This window comes from Mirounga angustirostris, unplaced genomic scaffold, assembly GCF_029215605.1.
Source record: "Mirounga angustirostris isolate CCGP_5_RB_7025 unplaced genomic scaffold, mMirAng1.0.hap1 SCAF_9, whole genome shotgun sequence".
In the NCBI taxonomy this organism is placed as follows: domain Eukaryota; kingdom Metazoa; phylum Chordata; class Mammalia; order Carnivora; family Phocidae; genus Mirounga; species Mirounga angustirostris.
In genome coordinates, this window is record NW_026991717.1 from 4,247,818 (window position 1) to 4,272,471 (window position 24,654).

Genomic DNA, 24,654 nt, shown 5'->3' on the forward strand with positions numbered 1-24,654 from the left:
TGGAGTTGCAGGATCGAGTCCCGCATCGGGCTCCCTGCTCGGCGGGGAGTCTGCTTCTCCCTCTGACCCTCCCCCCTCTCATGCTCTCTGTCTCTCATTCTCTCTCTCTCAAATAAATAAATAAAATCTTGGGCGCCTGGGTGGCTCAGTTGGTTAAGCGACTGCCTTCGGCTCAGGTCATGATCCTGGAGTCCCGGGATCGAGTCCCGCATCGGGCTCCCTGCTCGGCGGGGAGTCTGCTTCTCCCTCTGACCCTCCTCCCTCTCATGCTCTCTGTCTCTCATTCTCTCTCTCTCAAATAAATAAATAAAATCTTGGGCGCCTGGGTGGCTCAGTTGGTTAAGCGACTGCCTTCGGCTCAGGTCATGATCCTGGAGTCCCGGGATCGAGTCCCGCATCGGGCTCCCTGCTCGGCGGGGAGTCTGCTTCTCCCTCTGACCCTCCCCCCTCTCATGTGCTCTCTGTCTTTCTCATTCTGTCTCAAAAAAAAAAAAAAAAAAAATCTTAAAAAAAAAACAAACGTAATTCCATGAGTCCACAGTGATACAGAGACGATAGAGCGGAAGAATGTGGGCTGCTGGACGTAGGGGGGTCCAAGCTCCGCTCCTCTCCGGAGCGGTGACTTGGACGTTACCGGGGAAGGGGGGGCGTGGGGAATCTTGTCCCCTGCCACGTGCTCCCTTGGCCTTGTCCTCGGTGCCCCCCACTTCCAGGCAGGAAACCCCTGGGACACGTGGGAGGAGCTGCAGCAGATGAGGAGGGTCCGAGGCGAAGGCGGGCGCCGCGGGTCGGAGGAGGCGCTGGGGGCTGTACGTCGGCCCTCCCGGGGAGCGGAGCCAGGGCGCCGGGGACGAAGCCCCGCCCGCCGCGAAGGACTCCGAACGGCGTCGGCCCCTCTCGGGCGGGGCGGGGCGGGGCCGGGGGCGGGGCCGGCGGGGGCGGGGCGGGGCCGGGGAGGGGCGCGGCCGCCGGAAGCGCCTTTCCCGGAAGGCGCCGAGGCGGTGCCGGCCTCCAGGGGCGGCGGGAGCTCTGTGCCTAGCCGGAGGAGCCGTGTCGCTGGACGATGGCCTCGCTTGGGCCGGCCGCTGTGGGCGAGCAGGTCCCGGGGGCCGAGGCGGAGCCGGGCGCCGCGGGGCCTCCGCCGCCGCCGCCGCCGCCCTCTCTGGGGCCCCTGCTCCCCCTGCAGCGGGAGCCGCTGTACAACTGGCAGGCGACCAAGGCGTCGCTGAAGGAGCGCTTCGCCTTCCTCTTCAACTCGGAGCTGCTGAGCGATGTGCGCTTCGTGCTGGGCAAGGGCCGCGGCGGCGCGGCCGCCGGGGGCCCGCAGCGCATCCCCGCGCACCGCTTCGTGCTGGCGGCCGGCAGCGCCGTCTTCGACGCCATGTTCAACGGCGGCATGGCCACCACGTCGGCCGAGATCGAGCTGCCCGACGTGGAGCCCGCCGCCTTCCTGGCGCTGCTGCGGTGAGCGGCTCCCCGCTGACCTTGGCGCGGGCCTCTGCCGCGCGTCCCCGGCCTCCGTTTCCTCGCTGGCCGCCGGCGGTCGCGGCACCGCGCCTTGTCCGCGTCCCGCCTTGGGGATCGGGGAAGTGCGGGGGCTGCGCTGTGGACCGGCTTGTCCCGAGGGCCTGTTTACGAGGCTTTGTGTTTCTGCTGCGGGGCGGGGGTGGGGGGGGAGCGGCGAAGTCGCGTAGGACCGAGGGCCTGTTGGGTGCCTTTTGGATCCGGCCTCCTTTGGCGTTAGCGTAGGTGTTAGCTGTAGGGACCCGGGGGAGGGGTGGGCCGAGCGAGACAAGTAGGTGTGGCTTCACCTGTCTCGGCGTTCCTGCGGACAAGGTCACATTTGCTTGAAAGTGAACCCAGCCGCCGGTGTTGAGTTTGCTTTTGGCTTATTTGGGGGTAATACGTTGACTTCTGATTAATTTTAGTTAGTGGAAGGGAGTTAATCCTTTGGCATCGTTAGCTTGTAATCACGAAGGTCCAGTTGGGGAGCTACAGGCATTGTTTTCCACACTTTTACAAGTGGGATTGGGGCCCGGAAAAGTCAAGTGACTGGGCAAGGTGAGAGCAGCCTCATAAGGACGACCGTGCCTCAGTACATCTAGAGGGCTTAGCTGCCTGGCGACAATGTGTTACCAAAGTAGCACACTGCCTTGGTTGGTATAGAGGCAGTAAACAGGCCGGTGAACAGATAGAGAGTCCACCAAGGCTCACAGCTCAATCGGGAAGATCAGTGGGAGACTGAACACTAAGTTAAAACACGTAGAAAAGAAATGCCGAGATCCCATAAATAAATAGATGAAGGGCAGGATGGATGACTTAGGTAAAGAAAAAATGCAGCTAATTAACAAAGAATGTTTAACCTCAGTAACTAAAGAAGTGGAGGTTAAAAGCAAAGCATTTTTCCTCCCAGTATTTTATTTTATTTATTTATTTTTTTAAAGATTTTATTTATTTGACAGAGAGAGACACAGCTAGAGAGGGAACACAAGCAGGGGGAGTGGGAGAGAGAGAGAAGCAGGCTTCCCGCCGAGCAGGGAGCCCGATGTGGGGCTCGATCCCAGGACCTGAGATCATGACCTGAGCTGAAGGCAGACACTTAACGACTGAGCCACCCAGGTGCCCAGAACTTGGTGGTTTCTAACCCAGCCCTGGCTCTAGAATCACAAAACCTCAGTTTTCTTTTTCTTTTTTTTAAAGATTTTATTTACTTGAGAGAGAGAGGGAACACAAGCAGGGGGAGTGGGAGAGAGAGAGAAGCAGGCTTCCCGCCGAGCAGGGAGCCCGATGCGGGGCTCGATCCCAGGACCCTGGGACCATGACCTGAGCCGAAGGCAGACGCTTAACGACGGAGCCACCCAGGCGTCCCTCCTCCCAGTATTTTAAAGTTAATATTGGAAAAGCCCTCTCTGATAAAGGTGGTGGTAAAACGGTTTGGCACTATAGATTCCCCCCCCAAGTATTCAAGTACTGAGAAAAATGTTCTGTATAAAAATATTTACAGCTGAATTATTTATAGTAGTGAGGAAGTAGTCAGCTGGGGGAAATGGTTAGATAAACAATGATAGGTACATTAGACGCAGTGTAATGCCACTGAGCGTGATACTGATGAAGACTAGGTAATAATATTAACATGGGAAATGTGTATAATAAATAGCACTTGAAACTGTGTGTGCTGTGAATAAAACTGAAAAGGAACAGAACAAACATACCTAGAGATGTGGATAGAAGGAAGCATACCAAAATGCTAACCAAAGTTGTGTTGGAGTGGTAAGATGATATTGCCTTTTTTTTTCTTCTTTTCTCTTTGTTTCCCACATTTTCTGCAATTTAGTTAAATTACATTTATAAAGACAGAAAAAAAAAAAAACCCAGCTCAAAAGCTAGGATCTAGGTCATTTTGGTTTTGGTTTGAGGTTGACAGGATTGGTTATAGCTTATTTAGATTTTCTAGACTACAAGTATTTTAAAGTGATTTGTTGGTCTCCCTGCATTGTAATCTCCTGGAGTCCTTGTTAAATTTGTAGATGGGTTCCTCCCTCTTTGAAATATTGTAACGTTTGGAGGTGGGACCTTGAGAGCATTTTGAATACTCTCCGTAAATACTAATAATACCAGCTAAATCTTAGAGCCACTGATTTAAAAATATTGTCGAGTTTTTTCCTTTAAAATTAGAAATTGGTAGAATAGGGCGCCTGGGTGGCTCAGTTGGTTAAGCGACTGCCTTCGCTCAGGTCATGATCCTGGAGTCCCGGGATCGAGTCCCGCATCAGGCTCCCTGCTCGGCAGGGAGTCTGCTTCTCCCTCTGACCCTCCTCCCTCTCATGCTCTCTGTCTCTCATTCTCTCTCTCAAAATAAATAGATAAAAATAAATAAATAAAATTATTAAAAAAAAAGAAATTGGTAGAATAAGAATGTAGAGGGAAAGATGGTTAGTGGATATTTTCACTGACGCTGTTAATCACTCATCCTTTCCTGTCAATAGAAAATGAATTAATTTTAAATTTTTCCTGTGTTCAGTGTGGTCATGGTATTTGTCCTTCTTCAGATTCCAGTCTCATTGTTCTATTCTGAAATGATATCTGGACTGATTGTTACATGATATCTGGACTGAAAGGTATTGGCTGGCCGTGAAGCATAGATGCTGTCCTTACTTATTATTGTGTGACAAACAGATGTCTCATAGTTAGTACTTGCTGAGTGGGGAAAACAGGTTAGCTTCGGCCTATTTTTATTATGTTTACAAATTAGTTAACATTATAAAAAACTGCTTGTTTTGATCTGCCTGACCTTGAAGTGATGTTCTTCAGTGGTTCATTTGAGAAACACTGTGCCTCCTTGTGCCAGTCCCTGTCTTAGATGTTGGATACAACAGTGAACAAGAAAAAGTTGTGTATAATCTAGTAAGGAGAAACAAAGATATAATGTCGAGTACTGATAAATTAATGAAAAATGATCAAGCTGGGAGGGAAGGAGCATTCTAAGCTAGGCAAAGTGTGTCTAAGGTCCTCAATTTCTCCTGTTTGGAGGAACTGCAAGAATAAACCAGTGTGATTTGAGCAGAATGAATAAGGGGGAAAGTGGTAGAAAATGAGGTCAAAGGGACTGGCTGGACGAGGTCGTGCAGGCCTGGATAGCCTGTGGAAGGACTTTGGTGTGTGGTGGGAAGCATTTGGAGAGTTTTCAGGGGGGCATGATATGATCTGATTTACATTTTTAAAAACTCATTCTGGCAGTTGTTTGGAGATTAGACTGGAGAGGAAGTAAAATGGGCAGCGGGGAGCTGAATTAAGAGGCTTTTGCAGTAGTTCAGGCAAGAGATCTGATACTGGGTTATATATACCAGTGTGGGAGTGATAGATGGGATAACAAGTGGTCAGACTGTGGATATATGATTGACCTTTGAACACCATGAGTTTGAACTACGCGGGCACACGTATACACTGATTTTTTCCAACAAATATAGTACTGTAAATGTATTTTCTCTTCCTTATGATTTTAAAGATTTTATTTATTTATTTGAGAGAGAGGGAGAGGGTGAGGGAGAGAGAAGCTGAAGCAGACTCCGCAGTGAGCACAGAGCCCGACATGGGGCTCGATCCCACAGCCGCTGAGTTCATGACCCGAGTCGAAACCAAGAGTCGAACGCTTAACTTACTGAGCCACCCAGGCGCCCCAGTGCATTTATTAAAAAAAAAATTTTTTTTTAAGATTTTATTTACTTATTTGAGAGAGGAGAGAGAGAGCGCACACAAACGGGGATAGGTGCAGGGGGAAAGGGAGAAGCTGACTCCTCACTGAGCAGGGAGCCCGATGTGGGGCTCGATGCCAGGACCCTGGGATCATGACCTGAGCCGAAGGCAGATGCTTAACCAACTGAGCCACCCAGGCATCCCTTCTTCCTTATTATTTTCTTGATAACATTTTATTTTCTCTAGCTCACTCAATTGTAAGAACACAGTATATAATAATTCAACATACAAAATAATGTGTTAATTGACTGTTATCAGTATGTCTTCTGGTCTGTTTCTGGTCTGTTTCACTCCCTAAAAGATTTTAGGGAGTGAAAAGTTGTATGCAGGTTTTCAGCTGTGTGGAGGGAGGGGGATGGGGAGTGGAGGCCATGCCCCTAACTGCAGCGTTGTTCAAGGGTCAACTGTATTTTGTAAAGGTAGAACCAAGAAGATTTCTGAGACATTCAAAGAGGGCTATAGAGTGCAGCCAGAAATGTGAACCTGGAGTTTAGGGCAGAGCTTCTTACTGAACATAAATTTGAAAGCTAAGGGTGAATGAATGGTCTTTAAACCATGACACCAAATGAGATTACCTAGGGAGGGAATGCGGATTGTGAAAAGAGGTACCAGGATGAGCCCTGGGGGCCTCCACTCTGTGGAGATGTGGCAAAGGAGCAGAATAAAATGACACTGAGACACATCTCTCAGTGGAGTTGGACTGGAAAGCAAGGAGCCTGGGATCTTGAAAGTCAAGTTGAAGAAAGCGTGTCAACCAAGAGGGAGTTGTCAGCTGTGTTAAATGCTGCTGAGAGTTGGGTAAAATGAAGCTATTTGATAACCTTGGCAAGCGTGATTTTAGTAAATGGATTGGAGTAGCTTGGGGACAAAATAGGAGGTGAGGAGAGGGAGACAGCTAGTAAAAACAGTTCTCTCTGCAGCAATTGTGTTGCAGAAAGGAACAGAAATGGAGTGGTGGAGGGAGACATGATGAACTATTCCTCGGGATTCTGTCCTCAGCTGCCTTTTTCCTTTCTCCTGTTAACTCATGGCCTTATATACTCCCCTAGCTATATTGCCAGACTTCCACTTGGTTTTATCTTATTTTTTTTTTAAGATTATTTATTTATTAGAGAGCAAGAGACAGACAGAGAGAGCGAGCAAACATGAGTGGGGGGGAAGGGCAGGGAGAGGGAGAAGCAGGCTCCCCTCTGAGCAGGGAACCCAACGAGGGACTTGATCCCAGGACCCTGGGATCATGACCTGAGCTGAAGGCAGATGCTTAACCGACTGAGCCACCCAGGCGCCCCTCCACTTGGTTTTAGAACTCAACTTCCAGTTGGACATTCACAAATGAAAGTCTAGTATCCATAGAGGTGAACATGTAAATAAGAAAAATAATGTTTAATGTTCAAAACATTTAATGAGTGTTTACTGTGCCACTTACTGTTCCTTAAGTACGTTATGTGCACTTAAATTCCCATAGTCTTTGAGCAGGCACTCTTATTTATTTAGTTTTTTTTTTTTTTTAAAGTAATTTCTACACCAAAGTGGGTGTAGAGCTCAAACTCGCAACCCCGAGATCAAAGTCACATGCTCCACTGACTGAGCCAGTCGGGCGCCCTGAGCAGGCACTCCTGTTATTACTATCTTTATCAGTCAGCTTTTGCCACAGAAATGCTATAAAGCACCTGAAAATTTGGGGACTTAAAGAACAGTCATTTATTCTTGCTCATGGCTGTTCTTGCTCTGTGCACCCGTTGGGAGTTGACTCAAGTGGGCTTGGCTCCAAGCTGTAGTGTCGTTCCAGTCTGTTCCATGTGTTTCTCATCCTTTAGGACCATTCCTGAGGGTTCTACTTCCTTCTCTTAATTTGTTTTCCTGCTTGGCTTCAACTAGACGGCACCTCTAGTCTTAGCTGTCCTCACTTTCCACATTGTTCGCACAGTTCTCTCCCTAATATGTATTATCATATGATTGCCCTGAGTCTTTTAGTGGCTTCTTTTTGCCTATGGGATGGAGTCTAAACACCTTAGCAGGCATACAGGAGCTCTGGGATGTGGTCTCTGTATCTTCCCGTTCCTCTCTGTCTGCTCAGTGCCCCAACTCTAATCACTCAGGGCCTTTTTCTTATTTCAAATGTCTGCCTTCTAAGGCCCCCTTGCCTTTGTACTTCTCTTTCTGCTAGAACATCTCCACCCTTAATTCCTACTCTTCAGATACAGTTCAGGCTTTACCTCTTCTGTAAAACCTCACTTAATTCCACCAGCAGGCAGAACTGTGCACTGTCTCATCCAGTCTCTCATAGCAAGTTTTGTATCTCTTGCTGTAGAACAAAACACCGCAGCACTTACTTAGTGGCTTAAACATAGTTTTGTGACCTTTCACAGTTGTGTGGGCTGACTGAGGTCAGTTGTGTGGTTCTATGTATGGCATTTCCTTAGGTCCCACCTGCAGTCCTAGTCAGCAGTTGGGCTGGGGCATCTGGAGGTTTGAATCAGGTGCTGGGATGACTGAGCCCTTCCCCCGCTCTCTGTGGGGCTTCTCCAGTTGAACATACCAGCCACGTCGCTTGACTTCTCCTTGAATAGCAGCTCATGGCTTCTGAGAGCACGAAAGGGGAAGCTGCCAGGCTTCCTCAGAGATTAGGCCCCAGACTGGCATGGGGTCACTTCTGCCACATTCTCTTGGTTAAAGGGAGTCACACAGGACTAGCCCAGACTTACGGGACAGATCTGTCTAAGGCTATGCATAATAGAAAGCTTGATTGGTTGGGGCCATCTTTAGAGATTAGTTACCACACTGTGCCTAATATATAATTCTGGTATAATTGTGACATTACTTCTTAATCATTTCACTACCAAACCAGAAGCTTTCAGTGGGCAGAGCTATCTTACCCATGTTGGTATTTCTCATACCTGTCACAGTGCCGTGTATTATACACACACACACACACACACATTCAATACATGTTTTTGAGGAAAATGAATGAGTCAGTAGTGATACAAAGGTTCTTACGCATGATCTTGTTTTCACCATAGCTTTTTAAAATTTTTACTCAAATATAACCTAAGTTTTATCTTTTTGGAAAACCATTAATCTTTGGGGTGGGGGGGGAATAGGAATAGTTCAATGACATATCATTTCTCTTGTGCTCTTGTCCTTAAAGGTAGTAAATGAAGGCTGAAAGGTTCATTTTAAAATACAAAGAATTGCGGGCGCCTGGGTGGCTCAGTCGTTAAGCGTCTGCCTTCGGCTCAGGTCATGATCCCAGGGTCCTGGGATCGAGCCCAGCATCGGGCTCCCTGCTCAGCGGGAATCCTGCTTCTCCCTCTCCCACTCCCCCTGCTTGTGTTCCTGCTCTTGCTATGTCTCTCTCTGTCAAATAAATAAATAAATAAATCTTTAAAAAAAAAAATTGCAAAAAATACAAAGAATTGAGGCGCCTGGGTGGCTCGGTTGAGCATCTGACTTTTTTTTTTTTTAAGATTTTATTTATTTATCTGACAGAGACACACAGCGAGAGAGGGAACACAAGCAGGGGGAGTGGGAGAGGGAGAAGCAGGCTTCCCGCAGAGCAGGGAGCTCGATGTGGGGCTCGATCCCAGGACCCTGGGATGATGACCTGAGCCGAAGGCAGACGCTTAACGACTGAGCCACCCAGGCACCCCTGAGCATCTGACTCTTGATATCAGCTCAGGTTGTGATCTCAGGGTCTTGGGATCAGCCCAAGCACTGGGCTCTGTGCTTGGTGGGGGGGTCTGCTTGGGGTGCTCTCTCTCTCCATCTCCCTCTGCCCTTCCCCATGCACATGTGCACGCTCTCTGTCTCTGAAATGAATGGATAAATCTTTAAAAAAAATACAAAGAACTATGGTAATATGATTAATTTTAGTTATATTTTATAAACTTTGGCTTTTGTTATTGTAGCAATTTTAATAATTAAGTAGAAGGTAAGAAAACATATAAATAAAATATGAACCAAGATGGTTCCTGGATTTTTTTTTTTTAAGATTTTATTTATTTATTTGACAGAGACACAGAGAGGGAACACAAGCAGGGGGCGTGGGAGAGGCAGAAGCAGGCTTCCTGCAGAGCAGGGAGCCCGACGTGGGGCTCAATCCCAGGACCCTGAGATCATGACCTGAGCCGAAGGCAGACGCCTAACGACTGAACCACCCAGGTGCCCCTGGTTCCTGGATTTTTAAGTCTGTTTTCTCATTAGAAGTGAATATGGTTTTTCAGTCGTGTTACATAAAAACTTGTACTGAATTGTCTAGTCACTTAACATGTATTGATTAATGTTTAGCCATGTGCCCACACCGTGCCTGGTATTATAGAAAAGATGCACACAAAAAGTATAGGAAACACAGAGTTCCATTTCTTATTGTTCATAGAACAGTATTTATAACTTGCATTGCTCCAAAAAGAATTTAAAATGTCTTACAAAAAACACAATGGTAAGAAATAAAGCCAAGATGAAGCTAATATAAATATGCATGCTGTAGTAAGCCACATATTTAATTTTTTTTAAGATTTTATTTATTTGACAGAGCAAACACAAGTGGGGGGATCAGCAGAGAGAGGGAGAAGCAGGCTCCCCACTGAGCGGGGACCCCGATATGAGGCTTGATCCCAGGACTTCGGGGTCATGACCCGAGCGAAAGGCAGATGCCTAACCAGCTGAGTCATCCAGGCACCCCTCAAATTTAATTTTAATTGTTTTAGCAGCTAATGCAGAAAGAGAAACCTAGTCAGTTATAATTCATAGTGTTTCTCAGATTAAAAACAAAAACCACCTGCTTAGTGAATGCACAACTCTATCTGATAATCAGATCAATGAAAGAATTCCTGGTGAGTTTTCCTCATAAAGAAGGCATTACTGAAATGAGCAGTATCCTCAATCTGTCTTTAGATGTAAATGTTTCTTTAAAATATTTCTTGATATACGCTAAAGGTACGTTACCAAAATGTAATTTAATAAAAGCAGTTTGAATGGGTATGTATGTGTGTCTCAAATAGAAGAGCCTAAAAACACAGTTCTCTCTTGTTGCTGGCGTGTTCTTTCCACCCTCTTGTCATCCTTTAGTCTTATGTCAGGTGGGATGTTTTTGCAGACAAAGCCCCCAGTTAGAGGCTTGTAGGACCATGTCCTCCAGCTCCGTGGTGTTTGTCGCCTTGTCTCCTCACGTACAAAGGCAAAGGGTGATAAAGGCCCCACATTTCTGCTCTTCATTTTATAACTCTAGTATTTTGCCTGAAAAAAAAAAAAGGCAGGTGTAAAGATTCTTCCTACCTTGCCCTTTAAATTAAAATGTCATAGGTTTCTAATTCAAGAAGGGAACTGAGCATGTAGTAAGCCTTCTCTCTCTTCCAATTCAAGTGACTATAAGAAAATACAAAAGAGAATAAATCCGATAAAGTGAAGGGGAAAAGGGAGATGGGGTGGAAGCCAACAGTGTGGAAAGGGACAGAGCAGTTGAGAGTGTGCTGATAATGAAAGGGAGGGGACGACAGGAGCCCAGAATCCAGAGCTCAGGGAACTGCAGCCGGCTTCCCTGGCAGAACCACCCCCTCCACCCCCAACAGAGGTTCTAGGCCAGGGTTGGTAGGGAGGTGGGTGAAATGAGAAGGTGGAGCTAAAATGTGGGAGTTAAATTTTTTATTAAGATTTTATTTATTTATTTGAGAGAGAGAAAGCAAGAGACAGCGCTTGAGCCGAGGAGGAGGGACAGAGTGAGAAGCAGACTCCCCACTGAGCGGGGAGCCCCACCTGGGGGCAGTCCCAGGACTCTGGGATCATGACCTCAGCCAAAGGCAGACGCTTAACTGACTGAGCCACCCGGGTGGCCAAAGCTTGCTTATAGATTGCAAGAGCTGGTTAAGGAGTGAGAGCATGAATGACAAAGAGCAAGAGTAGCTGATCCTCAAGGAAATAGATAATTCAGGGAACAGAAAGGAACCTTTAAAACTTCAGTTAATATCATCTTGGGGACTTGAGTACATTTTTGTACCCATAAAACTGAGACATGGTGCTGTGGAGGAGAAAAGGAATGACTAAGAAAGAAGGAAGAATTCTTAGAAATGTAAGCATGTGTTGCTGGGGAGAAAAATAGAAGGCCAGTAGACAAGGGCACGGACATCTTCTAAAACAGAGGAAAACAGCAGAGAGAAAGAAATGAAGCAATACAGAAACAAACAGCCAACATTTGCCGAGGCTAAGTACTTGTCAGGCACTATTCAAAACACTTCGTGTATTTCATTTATCCCAATCCTCAGGAGAGCATGATGAAAGAGATGCTGTTGCTCTCTTTTCAGAAAGGAATACAACGATGATAGCTTGTTTAAAGTCCCAGAGCTGGCAGTGATGGTCCAACCCAAGCCATGTCTTCCTGAGACCACACACATGAGAACAGCCCTCACCTGGTTGGCTTGCCAGTCTAGCCCTGGCAGCAGCCCAGGTGCGGAAATGGTGTGTTCTATGGTAGACAGCTGTGTGTTTCCCCACCTTCTCCATGCAGGGTAATAGCACCTGCCTGCCTTGTGGGGGGGTTCCGTGAACTGGCATTGGTCACATGGTGTGCATTCAACAAGTGTTGATTTGCTCTTTGCTCGTTCCCCTCCCCCTGACTATAAGTGATGGCACCTTACTTGGTTTTTAATTCCCTGTACTTATCACAAAGTGTGACACATAACTTTAAGGTAAATATTATGAGGGTAATACAGATGGTTGACTTGACTCTCTGAAAAGAGGTTTTGGGGAAAAAAATATTTTAAAATGGTGTGATCCTGAAAATCAGCAACCCTCACTTTGATTTGAAGTCTGAGCTGTAGAGGAGGAGAATGAGAATGAGCATTCTCCACTAGAGATAGTTTTAAGCACAGTGATATTATTTGGTTAGGGCGACAGGTTGGAGGATGTCATGGGCTAGGGTTTCGTCTTGGGTGGTGATAATGGACACAGGAATGAAAGAAGAGGAAGTGGACCAGTAGAGGGAAGAGACGTGAAGTAGACTTCCTCTCTTCACTCACTCCAGTGTAATAGAGGGTTCTGAGAGATGTTAATGGGTTTTCTTTTTTTTTTTTAAGATTTTATTTATTTATTTGACAGAGACAGAGATAGCGAGAGCAGGAACACAAGCAGCGGGAGTGGGAGAGGAAGAAGCAGGCTTCCCGCCGAGCAGGGAGCCCGATGTGGGACTCGATCCCAGGACCCTGGGATCATGACCTGAGCCGAAGGCAGACGCTTAACGACTGAGCCACCCAGGCACCTGTTAATGGGTTTTCTTATTCTATGACTTGGGCCCTAGGAATATACATATAATTATTCTAATGTCTTTAGTATCAGTAAAATGCAATTTTTTAAAGATTTATTTCTTTTAGAGAATCTTTTTTTTTTTTTTAAGATTTTATTTATTTATTTGACAGAGACATAGCGAGAGAGGGAACACAAGCAGGGGGGAGTGGGAGAGGGAGAAGCAGGCCTCCCGCTGAGCAGGGAGCCCAATGTGGGGCTCGATCCCAGGACCCTGAGATTATGACCCGAGCCGAAGGCAGACACTTAACGACTGAGCCACCCAGGCGCCCCGAGAGAGAGAGAGAATCTTAAGCAGACTCCCCACTGAGCACAGAGCCCAATGCGCGGCTCAATCCCATGACCCTGAGATCATGACCTGAGCCAGAATCAAGAGTCAGATGCCCAACCAGCTGAGCCACCCAGGCACCCCACTAAAATGCAGTTCTTGTTCTTCATACCATCCTTCCCTACCCTCCTTGGCTTTCCTGTATATAGTTGAGAACTGGGCAGTACATGTACACAGGGTCTCTGAGGAGCCACAAAAGAGGCCTAAAGTTGATACGCAAAAGATAGTTCAATAAGAACTGCCCAGGCTTTCACTGAGAATCTTATGTCTTATTTGCAGTTCCGTGAAGCTGATCTATCTAGCAATCTAGCAGTTAGAAGCAGCGAACTGGGAAGAGGCAGTATTGGACTGATAGTATTTTGAGAGAAAATTAGACAAATACCTAAAAGCACAAAACGACATGGGTCATTTAAGATTTATTCCTCCAAAGACCCAGTACGCTAGTCTTTGGGCATTATGCTAGTTTGGGAGTAACAAAGAAAAGTTAAAAGATGCCCAGAATAACAAGACACCATTATCAGCAAATAAATGAATGTTTTGACATCTAGAGATGTGAACTTAAGCTACCTGTAGATTTGTTTAAATGAACATCCTTTGATGAAGGAGACGTAAGTGAACCACTGCTGTCCTGAGCTGCGGTGGGGTGTTAAAAGACTCCTGAAAATTTGGCTTAAGAGAGAGGGGTCTGTCTTGTGATCTTCACGTAACTTCAGTTTCCTTGGTAAAATGGAGACACTACGCACCTCTCAGGACCAAGTAAGAATAAATGAGATGACGTATGTGCAAATGCCCTGTCGTCCTGCAAAGTCTGATACCAATTTCAGGTTGTTTTTCAGTTTGCTCGCTACCTTTTAAAATATTCCTCAGAGGTTTCGCTCTGATGGATTGCTTATCTAAAATATTAACGGCCATCTCTGTAATTTCCCAATTGCTTTCCAGATTTCTGTATTCAGATGAAGTTCAAATTGGCCCAGAGACAGTTATGACCACTCTTTATACTGCTAAGAAATATGCAGTCCCAGCCCTGGAAGCACATTGTGTGGAATTTCTCACCAAACATCTTCGGGCAGATAATGCCTTTATGTTACTTACTCAGGTAAGTAAATGTAGCTAAGGTGTGTATCGTCGTAGTTTTAAAAATTGAGTATAACTACATGTGAGTATTACATATTTCCTGGAGAATTAGTTCTAGATCATTAACTTAAAGTATATGTAATTATTTTTATAGTACCATTCAGGGAAATATATCAGATTCATATGCTTTTAGAATAGAAAAGCAAATCAGAGTACATACAACATCATATAGGTGAAGAAACTGAAGCCTTATTTAAGTAGGCTGTTACGACTCAGAGATACAGTTCTTTATGATTGGAGTTGGAATTAGCATCCATTGTTGTTCCTGGTATGATTTGAGAGTATGATAATAGCATGAGGTTTTCTGGACATCTTTGGTCTCAATTTTTGTTGGATCTGGAATAAAGATTGAAGTTTCAAGTCCAGAAAAGTTCTAAGATTTACTCTCTTTGGACCTAATCTGAAAGTTTGGAGGAGTTAGAATTTAAGGTTTATATGAAATATTCTTTCTCTGATATTTAAATGTTTTCACTAAATACAGTATACGTACAGAAAAGTACACATTATTGTAAGTACACAGTCTGATGGATTTTTACAAACTGAACTCATCTATGGAACCATTAACCAGTCTTTACCATATTATTTGGCATTTATTAGATGCCTGTAATCTGAGCTTTGTACTTTAGATATAAATAAATCACTGTTTTTCCTTTTAGGCAAAGTTATAATACCCTTATATGAATTGTTTTAAAGATTCTGAGCTAGCCTATAGACATTTGTTAAGGATTGAATTATGTCTCCAAAATATATGTGTTGAAATCCTAATTCCCAGTACCTCAGAATGTGATCTTATTTGGAGATAGGGGCTTTACAGAGGTAAGCAAGTTAAAATGAGGACAAAAAAAATTCTAAGCTGGTGATATATAATCCTATTGAGTATTAGTACTGGACCCACTCACAAATGTCCCCTAGCTCAACCCTTTCATTTTCCAAATGGAAAAACTAAAGCCTGGGCTGATGAACTACCTGCCCAAAGGCTCACAACAGGCTAGCTGGGGCCAGAGCCTCGAGCTCAGATTTTCCAGCCCTGCATCTCCTCTGTCATATGGAGAACATCTGATGGCACCTTTTCTTGTTGGGTTTTTTTTCCATCTTCTATCATCACATATTTGTAATTATGGAAGAAGGAAACTGCTGACCTGTGGACATAACCACAGAACCCATGTCTGTCTGTAGTTTCACTAACACTAAGCTAGTCGCTTTGAACGTATTATCACATTTACTTATCACAGGAAGTGATAATAATTATCACAGTTACACGCATTACGACTCTGTGATGTTATTTACCGTCATCCCCATTTTAAAGATGAAGAGATTTGAAAACTCAGGGACGTATCTTATTTAACATTAGACAGCAGGTGGAAAACTAAGATCGCAGCCTTCAACCGGTTATGGTTGAGGTATGTGGTATTGATGGCGTGAGAACAGCAGAACGTACCGAGTGACGACTGTGCACCAGCACTTTGTGTGCAGCCTTCTACAGTAACTTTGGGAGGCGAGGTGTTCTAGGTGAAAGGTTCCTTCTGTTCCCCATTTTATAGTCAAGGAGATAGAGGCAGAGAGACGTGAAATAACTTAACCAAGGTCCTAGAACTATTAGGCAGTGTCACCCTGCATTTTTTCCTCGTTTGAATTTGTGATGAAAATCTAATCTAGGAATTGATATTCATAAGATTCTTCATTGTCCAAGGGGTTTACGGTATGTGGAAAGGATCATTTAATTACTTTTATTTTAAAAGTTTAGTGAAAAATTCAGAAACCAGTAAATTAAACTGTGACAAAGTACGGTTTCTAGTTCAGGTTCAAGGTGGGACCTGAGAGTCTATTTCTCACGGGCTTTCAGATGACCCCTGCGCTTCTGTACCAACTTTGAGTAGTAAGGGTTAACACAGGCCACTATGAGAACAAAAAGGAACTTTTCAGTGCCCTGTTGGTCTGAGGACCCAATATTATTCCACATCTTTCCTTGGTGGGGTCATGTGAATTAGCCCACAAATTGTCATGTGAACTTCTTATTCCTGCCAAGTGAGTCATTTGAACTGAACATGTTCATTTATTTGAGGGGACGTTTGCCAGCTTCATGCTAACACAAAAGGCCAGTATGCTGTACCAGCTTGGGTTACACAGGGAAAAAACACTTTTTATGAACTAACACAATCATAGTGATAGTTTTTCAGAGATAATGCCAGACTCAAACTGAATTTTGGGAAAATGTATTTTACTCTAACTAGCAACAATAGAGCCCATAGGAAACTTGATATTGCCTGTGTAACCTGAGGAGTAACTGAAATATTGCTCTTCTGAATAAAACAATTTTTACAAAAAATTGAAACACAAATTTTTACATAAGCACTAACTAAAAATATAGTTGAGTTGGCCCGTTAAAACACTTACTATTAGAATTTCACTTGATAAAAATGTACTGCTTTTCATATTTTAAAAATGCATGAACTATGATCCTAGAATGGATCCTGTTCCAGAAGGAAAAGTGTTATAAAAAACATTGGTTCAGGGCACCTGGGTGGTGCAGTTAGTTAAGCAACCGACTGGCTCTTGGTTTCGGCTCAGGTCGTGATCTCAGGGTCATGAGATTGAGCCCTGGGCCAGCTCCATGCTCAGCGCAGAGTCCGCTTAAGTTTCTTTCTCCCTCTCCCTCTGCCCACTGGCCCTGTTCCCGCTCACATGCATGCATGCTCGCTCGCTCTCTCTTTTTTTTTAAAGATTTTATTTATTTGACAGAGAGAGACACAGCGAGAGAGGGAACACAAGCAGGGGGAGTGAGAGAGGGAGAAGCAGGCCTCCCGCCGAGCAGGGAGCCCGATGCGGGGCTCGATCCCAGGACTCCGGGATCATGACCTGAGCTGAAGGCAGACGCTCAACGACTGAGCCACCCAGGCGCCCAGCTCGCTCGCTCTCTTAAAAAAAAAAAAAAAAAAAAAAAGGGTCAGTTGGCAAAACTGAAATACAGTAGATTAGATAAAAATATTATAAGGTTATTTACCAAAGTTAATCACCATGGGTTATATAAGAGAATATTCTTATTCTTAGGAAATACATACTGAAGTATTTAAGGGTAAGGGCAACGATGTGTGTAATTTATTCCTGAATAGTTCACCTCAAATACACAGGCAGACACTATACATTGCCTATTTTCTTATACATTATTATCCCATTTGTGTGTGTGTGTGTGTGTGTGTGTAAAACCTGTCTATGTGCTTGTGTGTGTATAGAGAGAGAGTGCAAATGATAAAACGGGTGAAATGTTAAGTAATATTTAGATGGGTAAATCTGGGTAAAGGGTGTTATGGGTGTTCTTTTCACTTGCAGCTTTTCTGTAAATTTGAAATTATTTTTTTTAAAGTATTTCTAAATGTCTTTTTTTTAATTTATTTATTTGAGAGAGAGAGAGAGCACAAGCAGGGGGAGTGGGAGAGGGAGAAGCAGGCTTCCCGTGGAGCAGGGAGCCCGATGTGGGCTCGATCCCAGGACCCTGGGATCATGACCTGAGCCGAAGGCAGACGCTTAACGACTGAGCCACCCAGGTGCCCCAAGTGTTTCTAAATTTAAAAAATTTAAGAGAAAATTACAAGGACTAGAGTTAATTTTATGCTACTAAATCAGATTTTATATTTTTTGTGGAAAAATTTGACTGAGCAAATTAATATAAGGCCAATATATGATCTAAGAGCATTTTCAAACATGTTTGAGTGTTCTATAATTTTAAGAAATATTCTACTGACTTAAAATACATACATGTTTTATATATGTAAATATATATCATGTATTATATATCTCTTCTTTTTAATAGAGATTTTATTTTAGAGAGAGTGAGCAGAGGGGGGTGGCAGAAGGAGATGGAGAGAGAGAATCTCAGGCAGACTCCCCACCAAGTGCAGAGCCTGATGTGGGGCTCAATCTCAGGACCCTGAGATTGTGACCTGAGCTGAAATCAAGAGTTGGGCTCTTAACCGACTGAGCCACTTGGGTGCCCCTATATATATCTATTTTAAATTTAATCCAGTGTGTTTATAGCTCTCTTCTCTCATAAAACACAAGATATCTGTTTAGTTTAGGGACGTTTATTATTTGTTCAGTAGCATCTGAGTTACTGAATCCCTTGAAAATGAATTTTATTTTACAAATAAATGAAGAGTCATCAGCCATGCCAGATAATGGTCAATTAATTGGCAGTATTCTCAGCAGGTTTCTGCATGACCCAGCATGGAATACTTCTGTGCATTTTCTATTTGTCCATACTGTTAAATGTAAATAGACCTGACCTGAGGCCAGGGTGAAAGCTTGGTCATTGGCATAACTATCATCACACCTTTTTTTTAGCGTTATTATTTTTTTTTTTAAGGTTTTATTTATTTGAGAGAGAGAGAGAGCACAAGCGGGGTGAGGGGCAGAGGGAGAAGCAGGCTCCTTGCTAGGCAGGGAGCCCAATAAGGGGCTTGATCCCGGGACTCCAGGATCATGACCTAAGCCCAAGGCAGACATTTAACCTGAGCCACCCAGGCCGCCCCAGTGTTATGGTTTTCTAAATCGTGAGTTTGGATTTTCCATCCCTTTCCTCCACGACTGGCTTTTAAACTTGTTTTTGTGTTTGTGTTTGTGTTTTTATTTTATTTTATTTTATTTTAAGATTGTATTTATTTACTTGACAGAGAGAGACACAGCGAGAGAGGGAACACAAGAAGGGGGAGTGGGAGAGGGAGCAGCAGGCTTCCCGCTGAGCAGGGAGCCCGATGCGGGGCTTGATCCCAGGACCCTGAGATCATGACCTGAGCCGAAGGCAGATGCTTAACGACTGAGCCACTCAGGCGCCCCTATTTTATCTTATTTTTTAAAGAGAGAGTGACCCAGGATAGGGGGGGAGAGGAGAGAGAATCTTAAGCAGGCTCTGTGCTTAGCACAGAGCCCACTGTGGGGCTCGATCTCACAACCCTGAGATCATGATCTGAGCTGAAATCAAGAGTCAGACACTTAACTGAGCCACCCAGGTGCCCCAACCTTTTTTTTTTGAAATTATAATATGCATCCTGATTAACCACATATTATAAGCTTGACCTCTGACTTTTTTTTTTTAAGATTTTATTTTTATTTGAGAGAGAGAGAGAGAGAGCACAAGCAGGGGGAGCAGCAGGCAGGGGGAGCGGCAGGCAAAGGGAGAAGCAGGCTCCCCGCTGAGCAAGGAGCCCAGTGCGGGGCTCAATCCCAGGACCCTGGGATCATGACCTGAGTCCAAGGCAGACGCTTAACTGACTGAGCCACCCAGGTGTCCCTTGACTTCTGACTTCTTAAAGCCTAGATTAGCTTTATTGGAATCCTACAGTATACTTTTGTTGTTGTTGTTGTTGTTATATAAAGTAACCCATTTATTATAGGCTAGCAATGTTTCAAATGACAGAGCTTCTGCTGGCCTTTCAACTCCTTCAGTCATCCGACGGCGGACTTTACCGGGACGGCAGAAGTGGTGTGGCAGGTCCAGGCGCCACCGTTGACGGTTTCCAGGCAGGAACAACAGTGCCAGATCCCCACAGGTCATCTTCTCATTGTGGTTTTGCCACAGAAGGAGCAAGTGTACTTGGCGTGCTGGCTCATTTCAGTCTTCTTCACCGTTTTCCTGAGGGAGGCACCCTAACGGGCCCCATATTTACCCACGATTCCGACTTCCTTGGGGCGTTTAGCCATGTTGCCCCAAACTAGGTCTGAGCCCAGAGAGGCCCTATAGTATACTTGCTCAATTTATGCTGTGACTTCTTTTGCTTATCATTATGTTTGTGGGATTCATTCATATTATTATGTGTAGTTGTAGATCACTCTTTTTTTTTAAAGATTTTATTTATTTATTTGACAGAGAGAGACACAGTGAGAGAGGGAACACAAGCAGGGGGAGTGGGAGAGGGAGAAGCAGGCTTCCCGCGGAGCAGGGAGCCCGATGCGGGGCTCGATCCCAGGACCCTGGGATCATGACCTGAGCCGAAGGCAGACGCTTAACGACTGAGCCACCCAGGCGCCCCGGTAGATCACTCTTATATAATATTCGGTCCTGTGACTATTTGCTTTTCTGTTGTTGAGCCTAGTTTTTGCTTAGGTATCCAGAGCTTTCATGCTCTAAAATTCTGGTACTTCATTCTCTCCCCACAGTCAAGACAGAAAATGGAAAAAAAAAAAAAAAAAGGTCCGTTTGTACTGGTATGCTTGACAATTGATACCGTTTAATAAAAATATCCTAAAACTTGGATTTAAGTAATGGCTTTACAACATAACTAGTTAGATCATATTAGGCAAGTCAGTACACCTTTCTGAGCCTGTTTCCACATCTTGAAAATGGGATAATAATGTCTGCCTCATCTAACCTAGAGTGTTTGTTAAGGATCAAAAAGTGTAAGAAACCAGGCAGTGTATATATATATGAGCATATGAAAAGAAAAATAACAAGGTTGTCAGTGGTGATGTGAATTTGTTGTTATCTAAGCAAGGCATTTGTGCTTTTAGCTTTTCATTTCTGGTTGTGGAATGGAAAGTTTTAAGAATATATACACATGATAATGGTATTTAAGGTAGGTGTTTTTACAGTGTTAGCAGTTGTAACTGTTGACAGTGTTAACTTTGAGTATGTACAGACTGAAGGTAGAATAATAATGAAAACAAAATAACGCTCTTTTTGTATGTTCAGGCTCGATTGTTTGATGAACCTCAGCTTGCTAGTCTTTGTCTAGACACGATAGACAAGAGCACGATGGATGCGATAAGCGCAGAGGGCTTCACCGACATCGATATAGGTAAGTCCGGCAGCTGCGAGACATTCCGCCTACGTGCAGCAACGCCTTACCGGTCAGCCTGTCTGCCGGACAGGCCGTTACTGTAAAGTAGTCGTTTTTCCAGATTCGGTAGGTCTACCTCTTAAGAGTTTTGCTTTATTTTGGTGATATATTCCTAAAAGTCCTAACTACTTTATCACGTTTTAAAGAAATGTCAAATTCATTGAATGTACACCATGTGCATGGCATTATAGAAGGTCATTGAGGAAATACAAAGAGTAAGATGTGATGTTTCTTAAGGAAAATATGATCTAATTGGAGAATCAAGGAACACATATGTGAAAATAAGACACTAACAAAATTCTGGATAGCATACAGCAAAATGTGATTTTGCCTTTTCTGAGCTAAATGTTATAGAAAATAACCACTGTGCAAATCCAAAACACGGGAAGATTACCTCAAATTGAGTAGCGTTAGGAAAGTCTTGAGAGGGGAGATTCTGATCTGGGCTGTAAAGAATGGGTAGTATTTGGATAATGCAGAGGGGAGGGCACTTAAGGCAGGTGGAACCACAGGAAGAAGTGGATGGAGGAGGGGGAGGGGATGTGCGGCAAGTTAGAGCCTGGCTGCGCAGGATGGGCTAAGGCTAAGGAGTTTGACTTTTGTTGTAGGAGATCAGAGAGAGCTGACCCAGGCTTGTGACCTGAAATACTGTCTTCACCATGATGAACACAAAATGTATATTAGATATCTGTGATTGTCTGTTATTATCCATCTTGCCGGCAGACAGGAAAATGTATGGGAAGGGAGAACACGCCCATCTTGAAAGCTTTGGCCTTGAGGTGGCACCTGCGTTTTCACTCTTCATTGTCTCAAATTCAGTCTCCTGATCCCACGTGACTTCAGCGGAAGGTCAGGAAGAAGAGAGAATGGCACTGGCCGCCTCCTCTTTCTGCACCTGACCTAGTCTCCTGCCGTTCTCCCCGTCACTCCCTGCCTTTCATATACACTGGCCAGGGTTATTTCTCTTTTAAGCCTTTGTATTTACTATTCCATTGATTAGAATCCTTTTCCCCCGAGTATGTATGTGGCCTCCTCCTTTATATTATTCTGATACCAAGTTAAATGAGACCTAAGACAGACCACCTCAGACCTTAGTCAAAGTAGATACCACGTTCCCCTGAACAATCCCTGTGCTGTTACTCTGGTTGATTTTCCTCATGATATGTTTTACTATTTGAAATTCTTAAGTAGATATTTGTCTGTGTATGTTTATAATAATTGTCTAGCTTCCCCACCTAGATTGTAAACTTTTTTTTTTTTTAAGACTTTATTTCTCAATAATCCTTACACCCAACTTGGGGCTTGACCTTATAACCCCGAGATCAAGAGTCATGTGCTTACCGACTGAGGCAGCCAGGCACTCCTATTGTAAACTCTTTAAAGTCAGGGACTTTGTCTTGTTTACCACTATATTTCTAGCACTGAAGACAGTAGAACATAGTACCTGTTCAGTTAATATTTGCTCACCAACTGGACTGTCTAGAATGTTGCCTTTCCTTCCCACCTTGGCTAGTTCTCACTCAGTCTTAATGTCTTGGCTCAAATTCTACTTCTGCAGTGACTCCTTTCTAGAGAACTGACATCCCACCCTCTTCCATGACATTTAGTGTATTCTCTTATAACAACATCCCATTGATAGCGTGCCTGTCTATTGCACAGTACCTTGGGAAGGATTTATACTCATTTTGCATTAATTATACTGAAGGGCAGGGGCTAGATTCCTCCCCAGTATACGTAATAGGCCATTGACTGGATGTTTGAGAGCCCCAAGCACTGCCCACATTGCTAAGGAAACATTGCTTCATCCTAATTTTCTTCCCCTTAAGGGTTGTCAAGTACTCCGTTTGTACTTCAGTCTGTATTTGAAATAATACTGTTTGCATCTGGATGACTTCCTCCTGGAAGTTCTTTTGTAAATAACCCCCATGTTAGGCATGCCATTGGAACCTGGAATTCTTGAAGGAGGTGCCTTGTACACGGTAAATACTCTCTAAATATTTGTTGATTTGATTTGACTCACAGCTGCTTATATTAAAATCTAGCCTTGCGTTGTGTTTATAAAACAAAACCTTAGATGTTTTTATGGTCTTTATTAGGCTCTTGGCTGCCAATAGAAGACCTGTGTGTTTCCACACCATGGTCTAGTTTGCCTCAAATGCACTTGTTAAAACTTGCTATTGAAAGAGAAGTCTAGGAGCTGAGAGAAAGCTGGGCCAGGCTTCGGGAGCTCTTCACACAGTTTATAGTTTCAGATTCTGGGGAAGCTTTTTCTCCTCTGGGATTTGAATATATGTTCTGGAGGGAATGTGCTTACTATTCTCCAAGTAGAGAGAGACCGTTTCTCTCTTAGAGCTTTTTGCTAAGGGAAGAAGATAATATGTCACACTGATAGGAAAAAAAGCAAATTTACATTATGCTAAAGGCAGTATAATGTGCTTTCTTTTTCCCCCCTTGCTGATATTTTAAGTTTTTGTGTTTATCTTTACTGAAGTTTACTAGCATATGGAGTAGAGATTTGTAGATCCAAGGTTGTCCGTTTTTTTTAAAGATTTTATTTATTTATTTGAGAGAGAGAATGAGATAGAGAGAGCATGAGACGGGGGAGGGTCAGAGGGAGAAGCAGATGCCCTGCTGAGCAGGGAGCCTGATGTGGGACTCGATCCCAGGACTCCAGGATCGTGACCTGAGCCGAAGGCAGTCGCTTAACCAACTGAGCCACCCAGGCGCCCTGTCTGTTTTCTCATTGAATGACCAGTTACGGTCAGTGTATATTCCTAATCCTTTTAAGTTTTGAGGCATATAGGTTTACATTCATTTACCTGTGAAAAAGTTTTATGGAGCCTTAATTTGTATTCATCTGATCAGCTACAAGAGAAGGAAAAACATGATTTAAAAAAAAAAAAATTATAACCTATTCATTTTTAACATATCGTTGAGCCCCTATTGTGTTCTGGGGACTGAGACATCTTTGCTGGAATGATAGCTGTGGTTTGATATTGACCAAATATTTGGATGTAGTATGAATGTGTAGACCGTTATAGAATGTAAATTTTTTTTTTTTTAAGATTTTATTTATTTATTTGACATAGAGAGAGACACTGAGAGAGGGAACACAACCAGGGGGAGTGGGAGAGGGAAAAGCAGGCTTCCCGAGGAGCAGGGAGCCCGATGCGGGGCTCGATCCCAGGACCCTGGGATCATGACCTGAGTCGAAGGCAGACGCTTAACGACTGAGCCGCCCTGGTGCCCCGAATGTAATTTTTTTTAAATAAAATTTTCTTAGATGTGTAATACTGGGTAATTTAAGCATATTTAATGCCTTCATTGATTTCTGCTATGTATGGCATCCTCATTTTTATTTGAATCTTGTGGTTATTAGTGCTCATTATTATGAATATCAGTTATTGTATAGTGAAGCCCTCAGGCCTCTGAAGTGTTTTTTTTGTTTGTGTGCTTTTGTTTTGTCTTTAAGTATTTATTTATTTTAGAGGAGGAGGTGGCGCGTGCAGAGGGGAGGGGCAGAGGGAGAGAGTCCTCAATCCCCACTGAGCACAGAGCCTGACTCATGGCTCAGTTCCATGACCCTGAGATCATGACCTGAGCTGAAACTAAGGGTTGGATGCTCAGCCGACTGAGCCACCTAGGTGCCCCCTGTGTGTTTGTTTTTTAATCTTCCTCTTTGTATAAAGACTCTTGACTGTAGTGCTTTTCAGGCACCTACTTCTACTTTTCAGATTTCCTCTCTTCTCTGCCCCTGTTTGTGTGCAGCCTATTGTTTTATCTAGTCTGTTGGCCTTTCAGGCCCCCTCTCTGACT

The 24,654-nt window shown here is 44.1% G+C and overlaps 1 protein-coding gene and 1 pseudogene across 2 annotated transcripts in view; one reads left to right on the forward strand and one right to left on the reverse strand.

The window, feature by feature from the left end:
* The first annotated feature begins 981 nt into the window (after positions 1-981).
* Positions 982-24,654, forward strand: part of BTBD1 (BTB domain containing 1) — a 44,315-nt gene continuing 20,642 nt past the window's right edge. The window contains exons 1-3 of one of the 2 annotated variants that reach the window (XM_064569818.1): positions 982-1,464; positions 13,814-13,970; positions 20,691-20,796. In XM_064569818.1, coding sequence (XP_064425888.1) covers positions 1,064-1,464; positions 13,814-13,970; positions 20,691-20,796 — 664 coding nt within the window. In that variant the 5' untranslated portion in view covers positions 982-1,063. The remainder of the gene's footprint in view (positions 1,465-13,813; positions 13,971-20,690; positions 20,797-24,654) is intronic. The other variant, XM_045899312.3, reaches the window with a different exon arrangement.
* On the reverse strand, positions 19,397-19,702 carry LOC123861980 (large ribosomal subunit protein eL43-like; annotated as a pseudogene).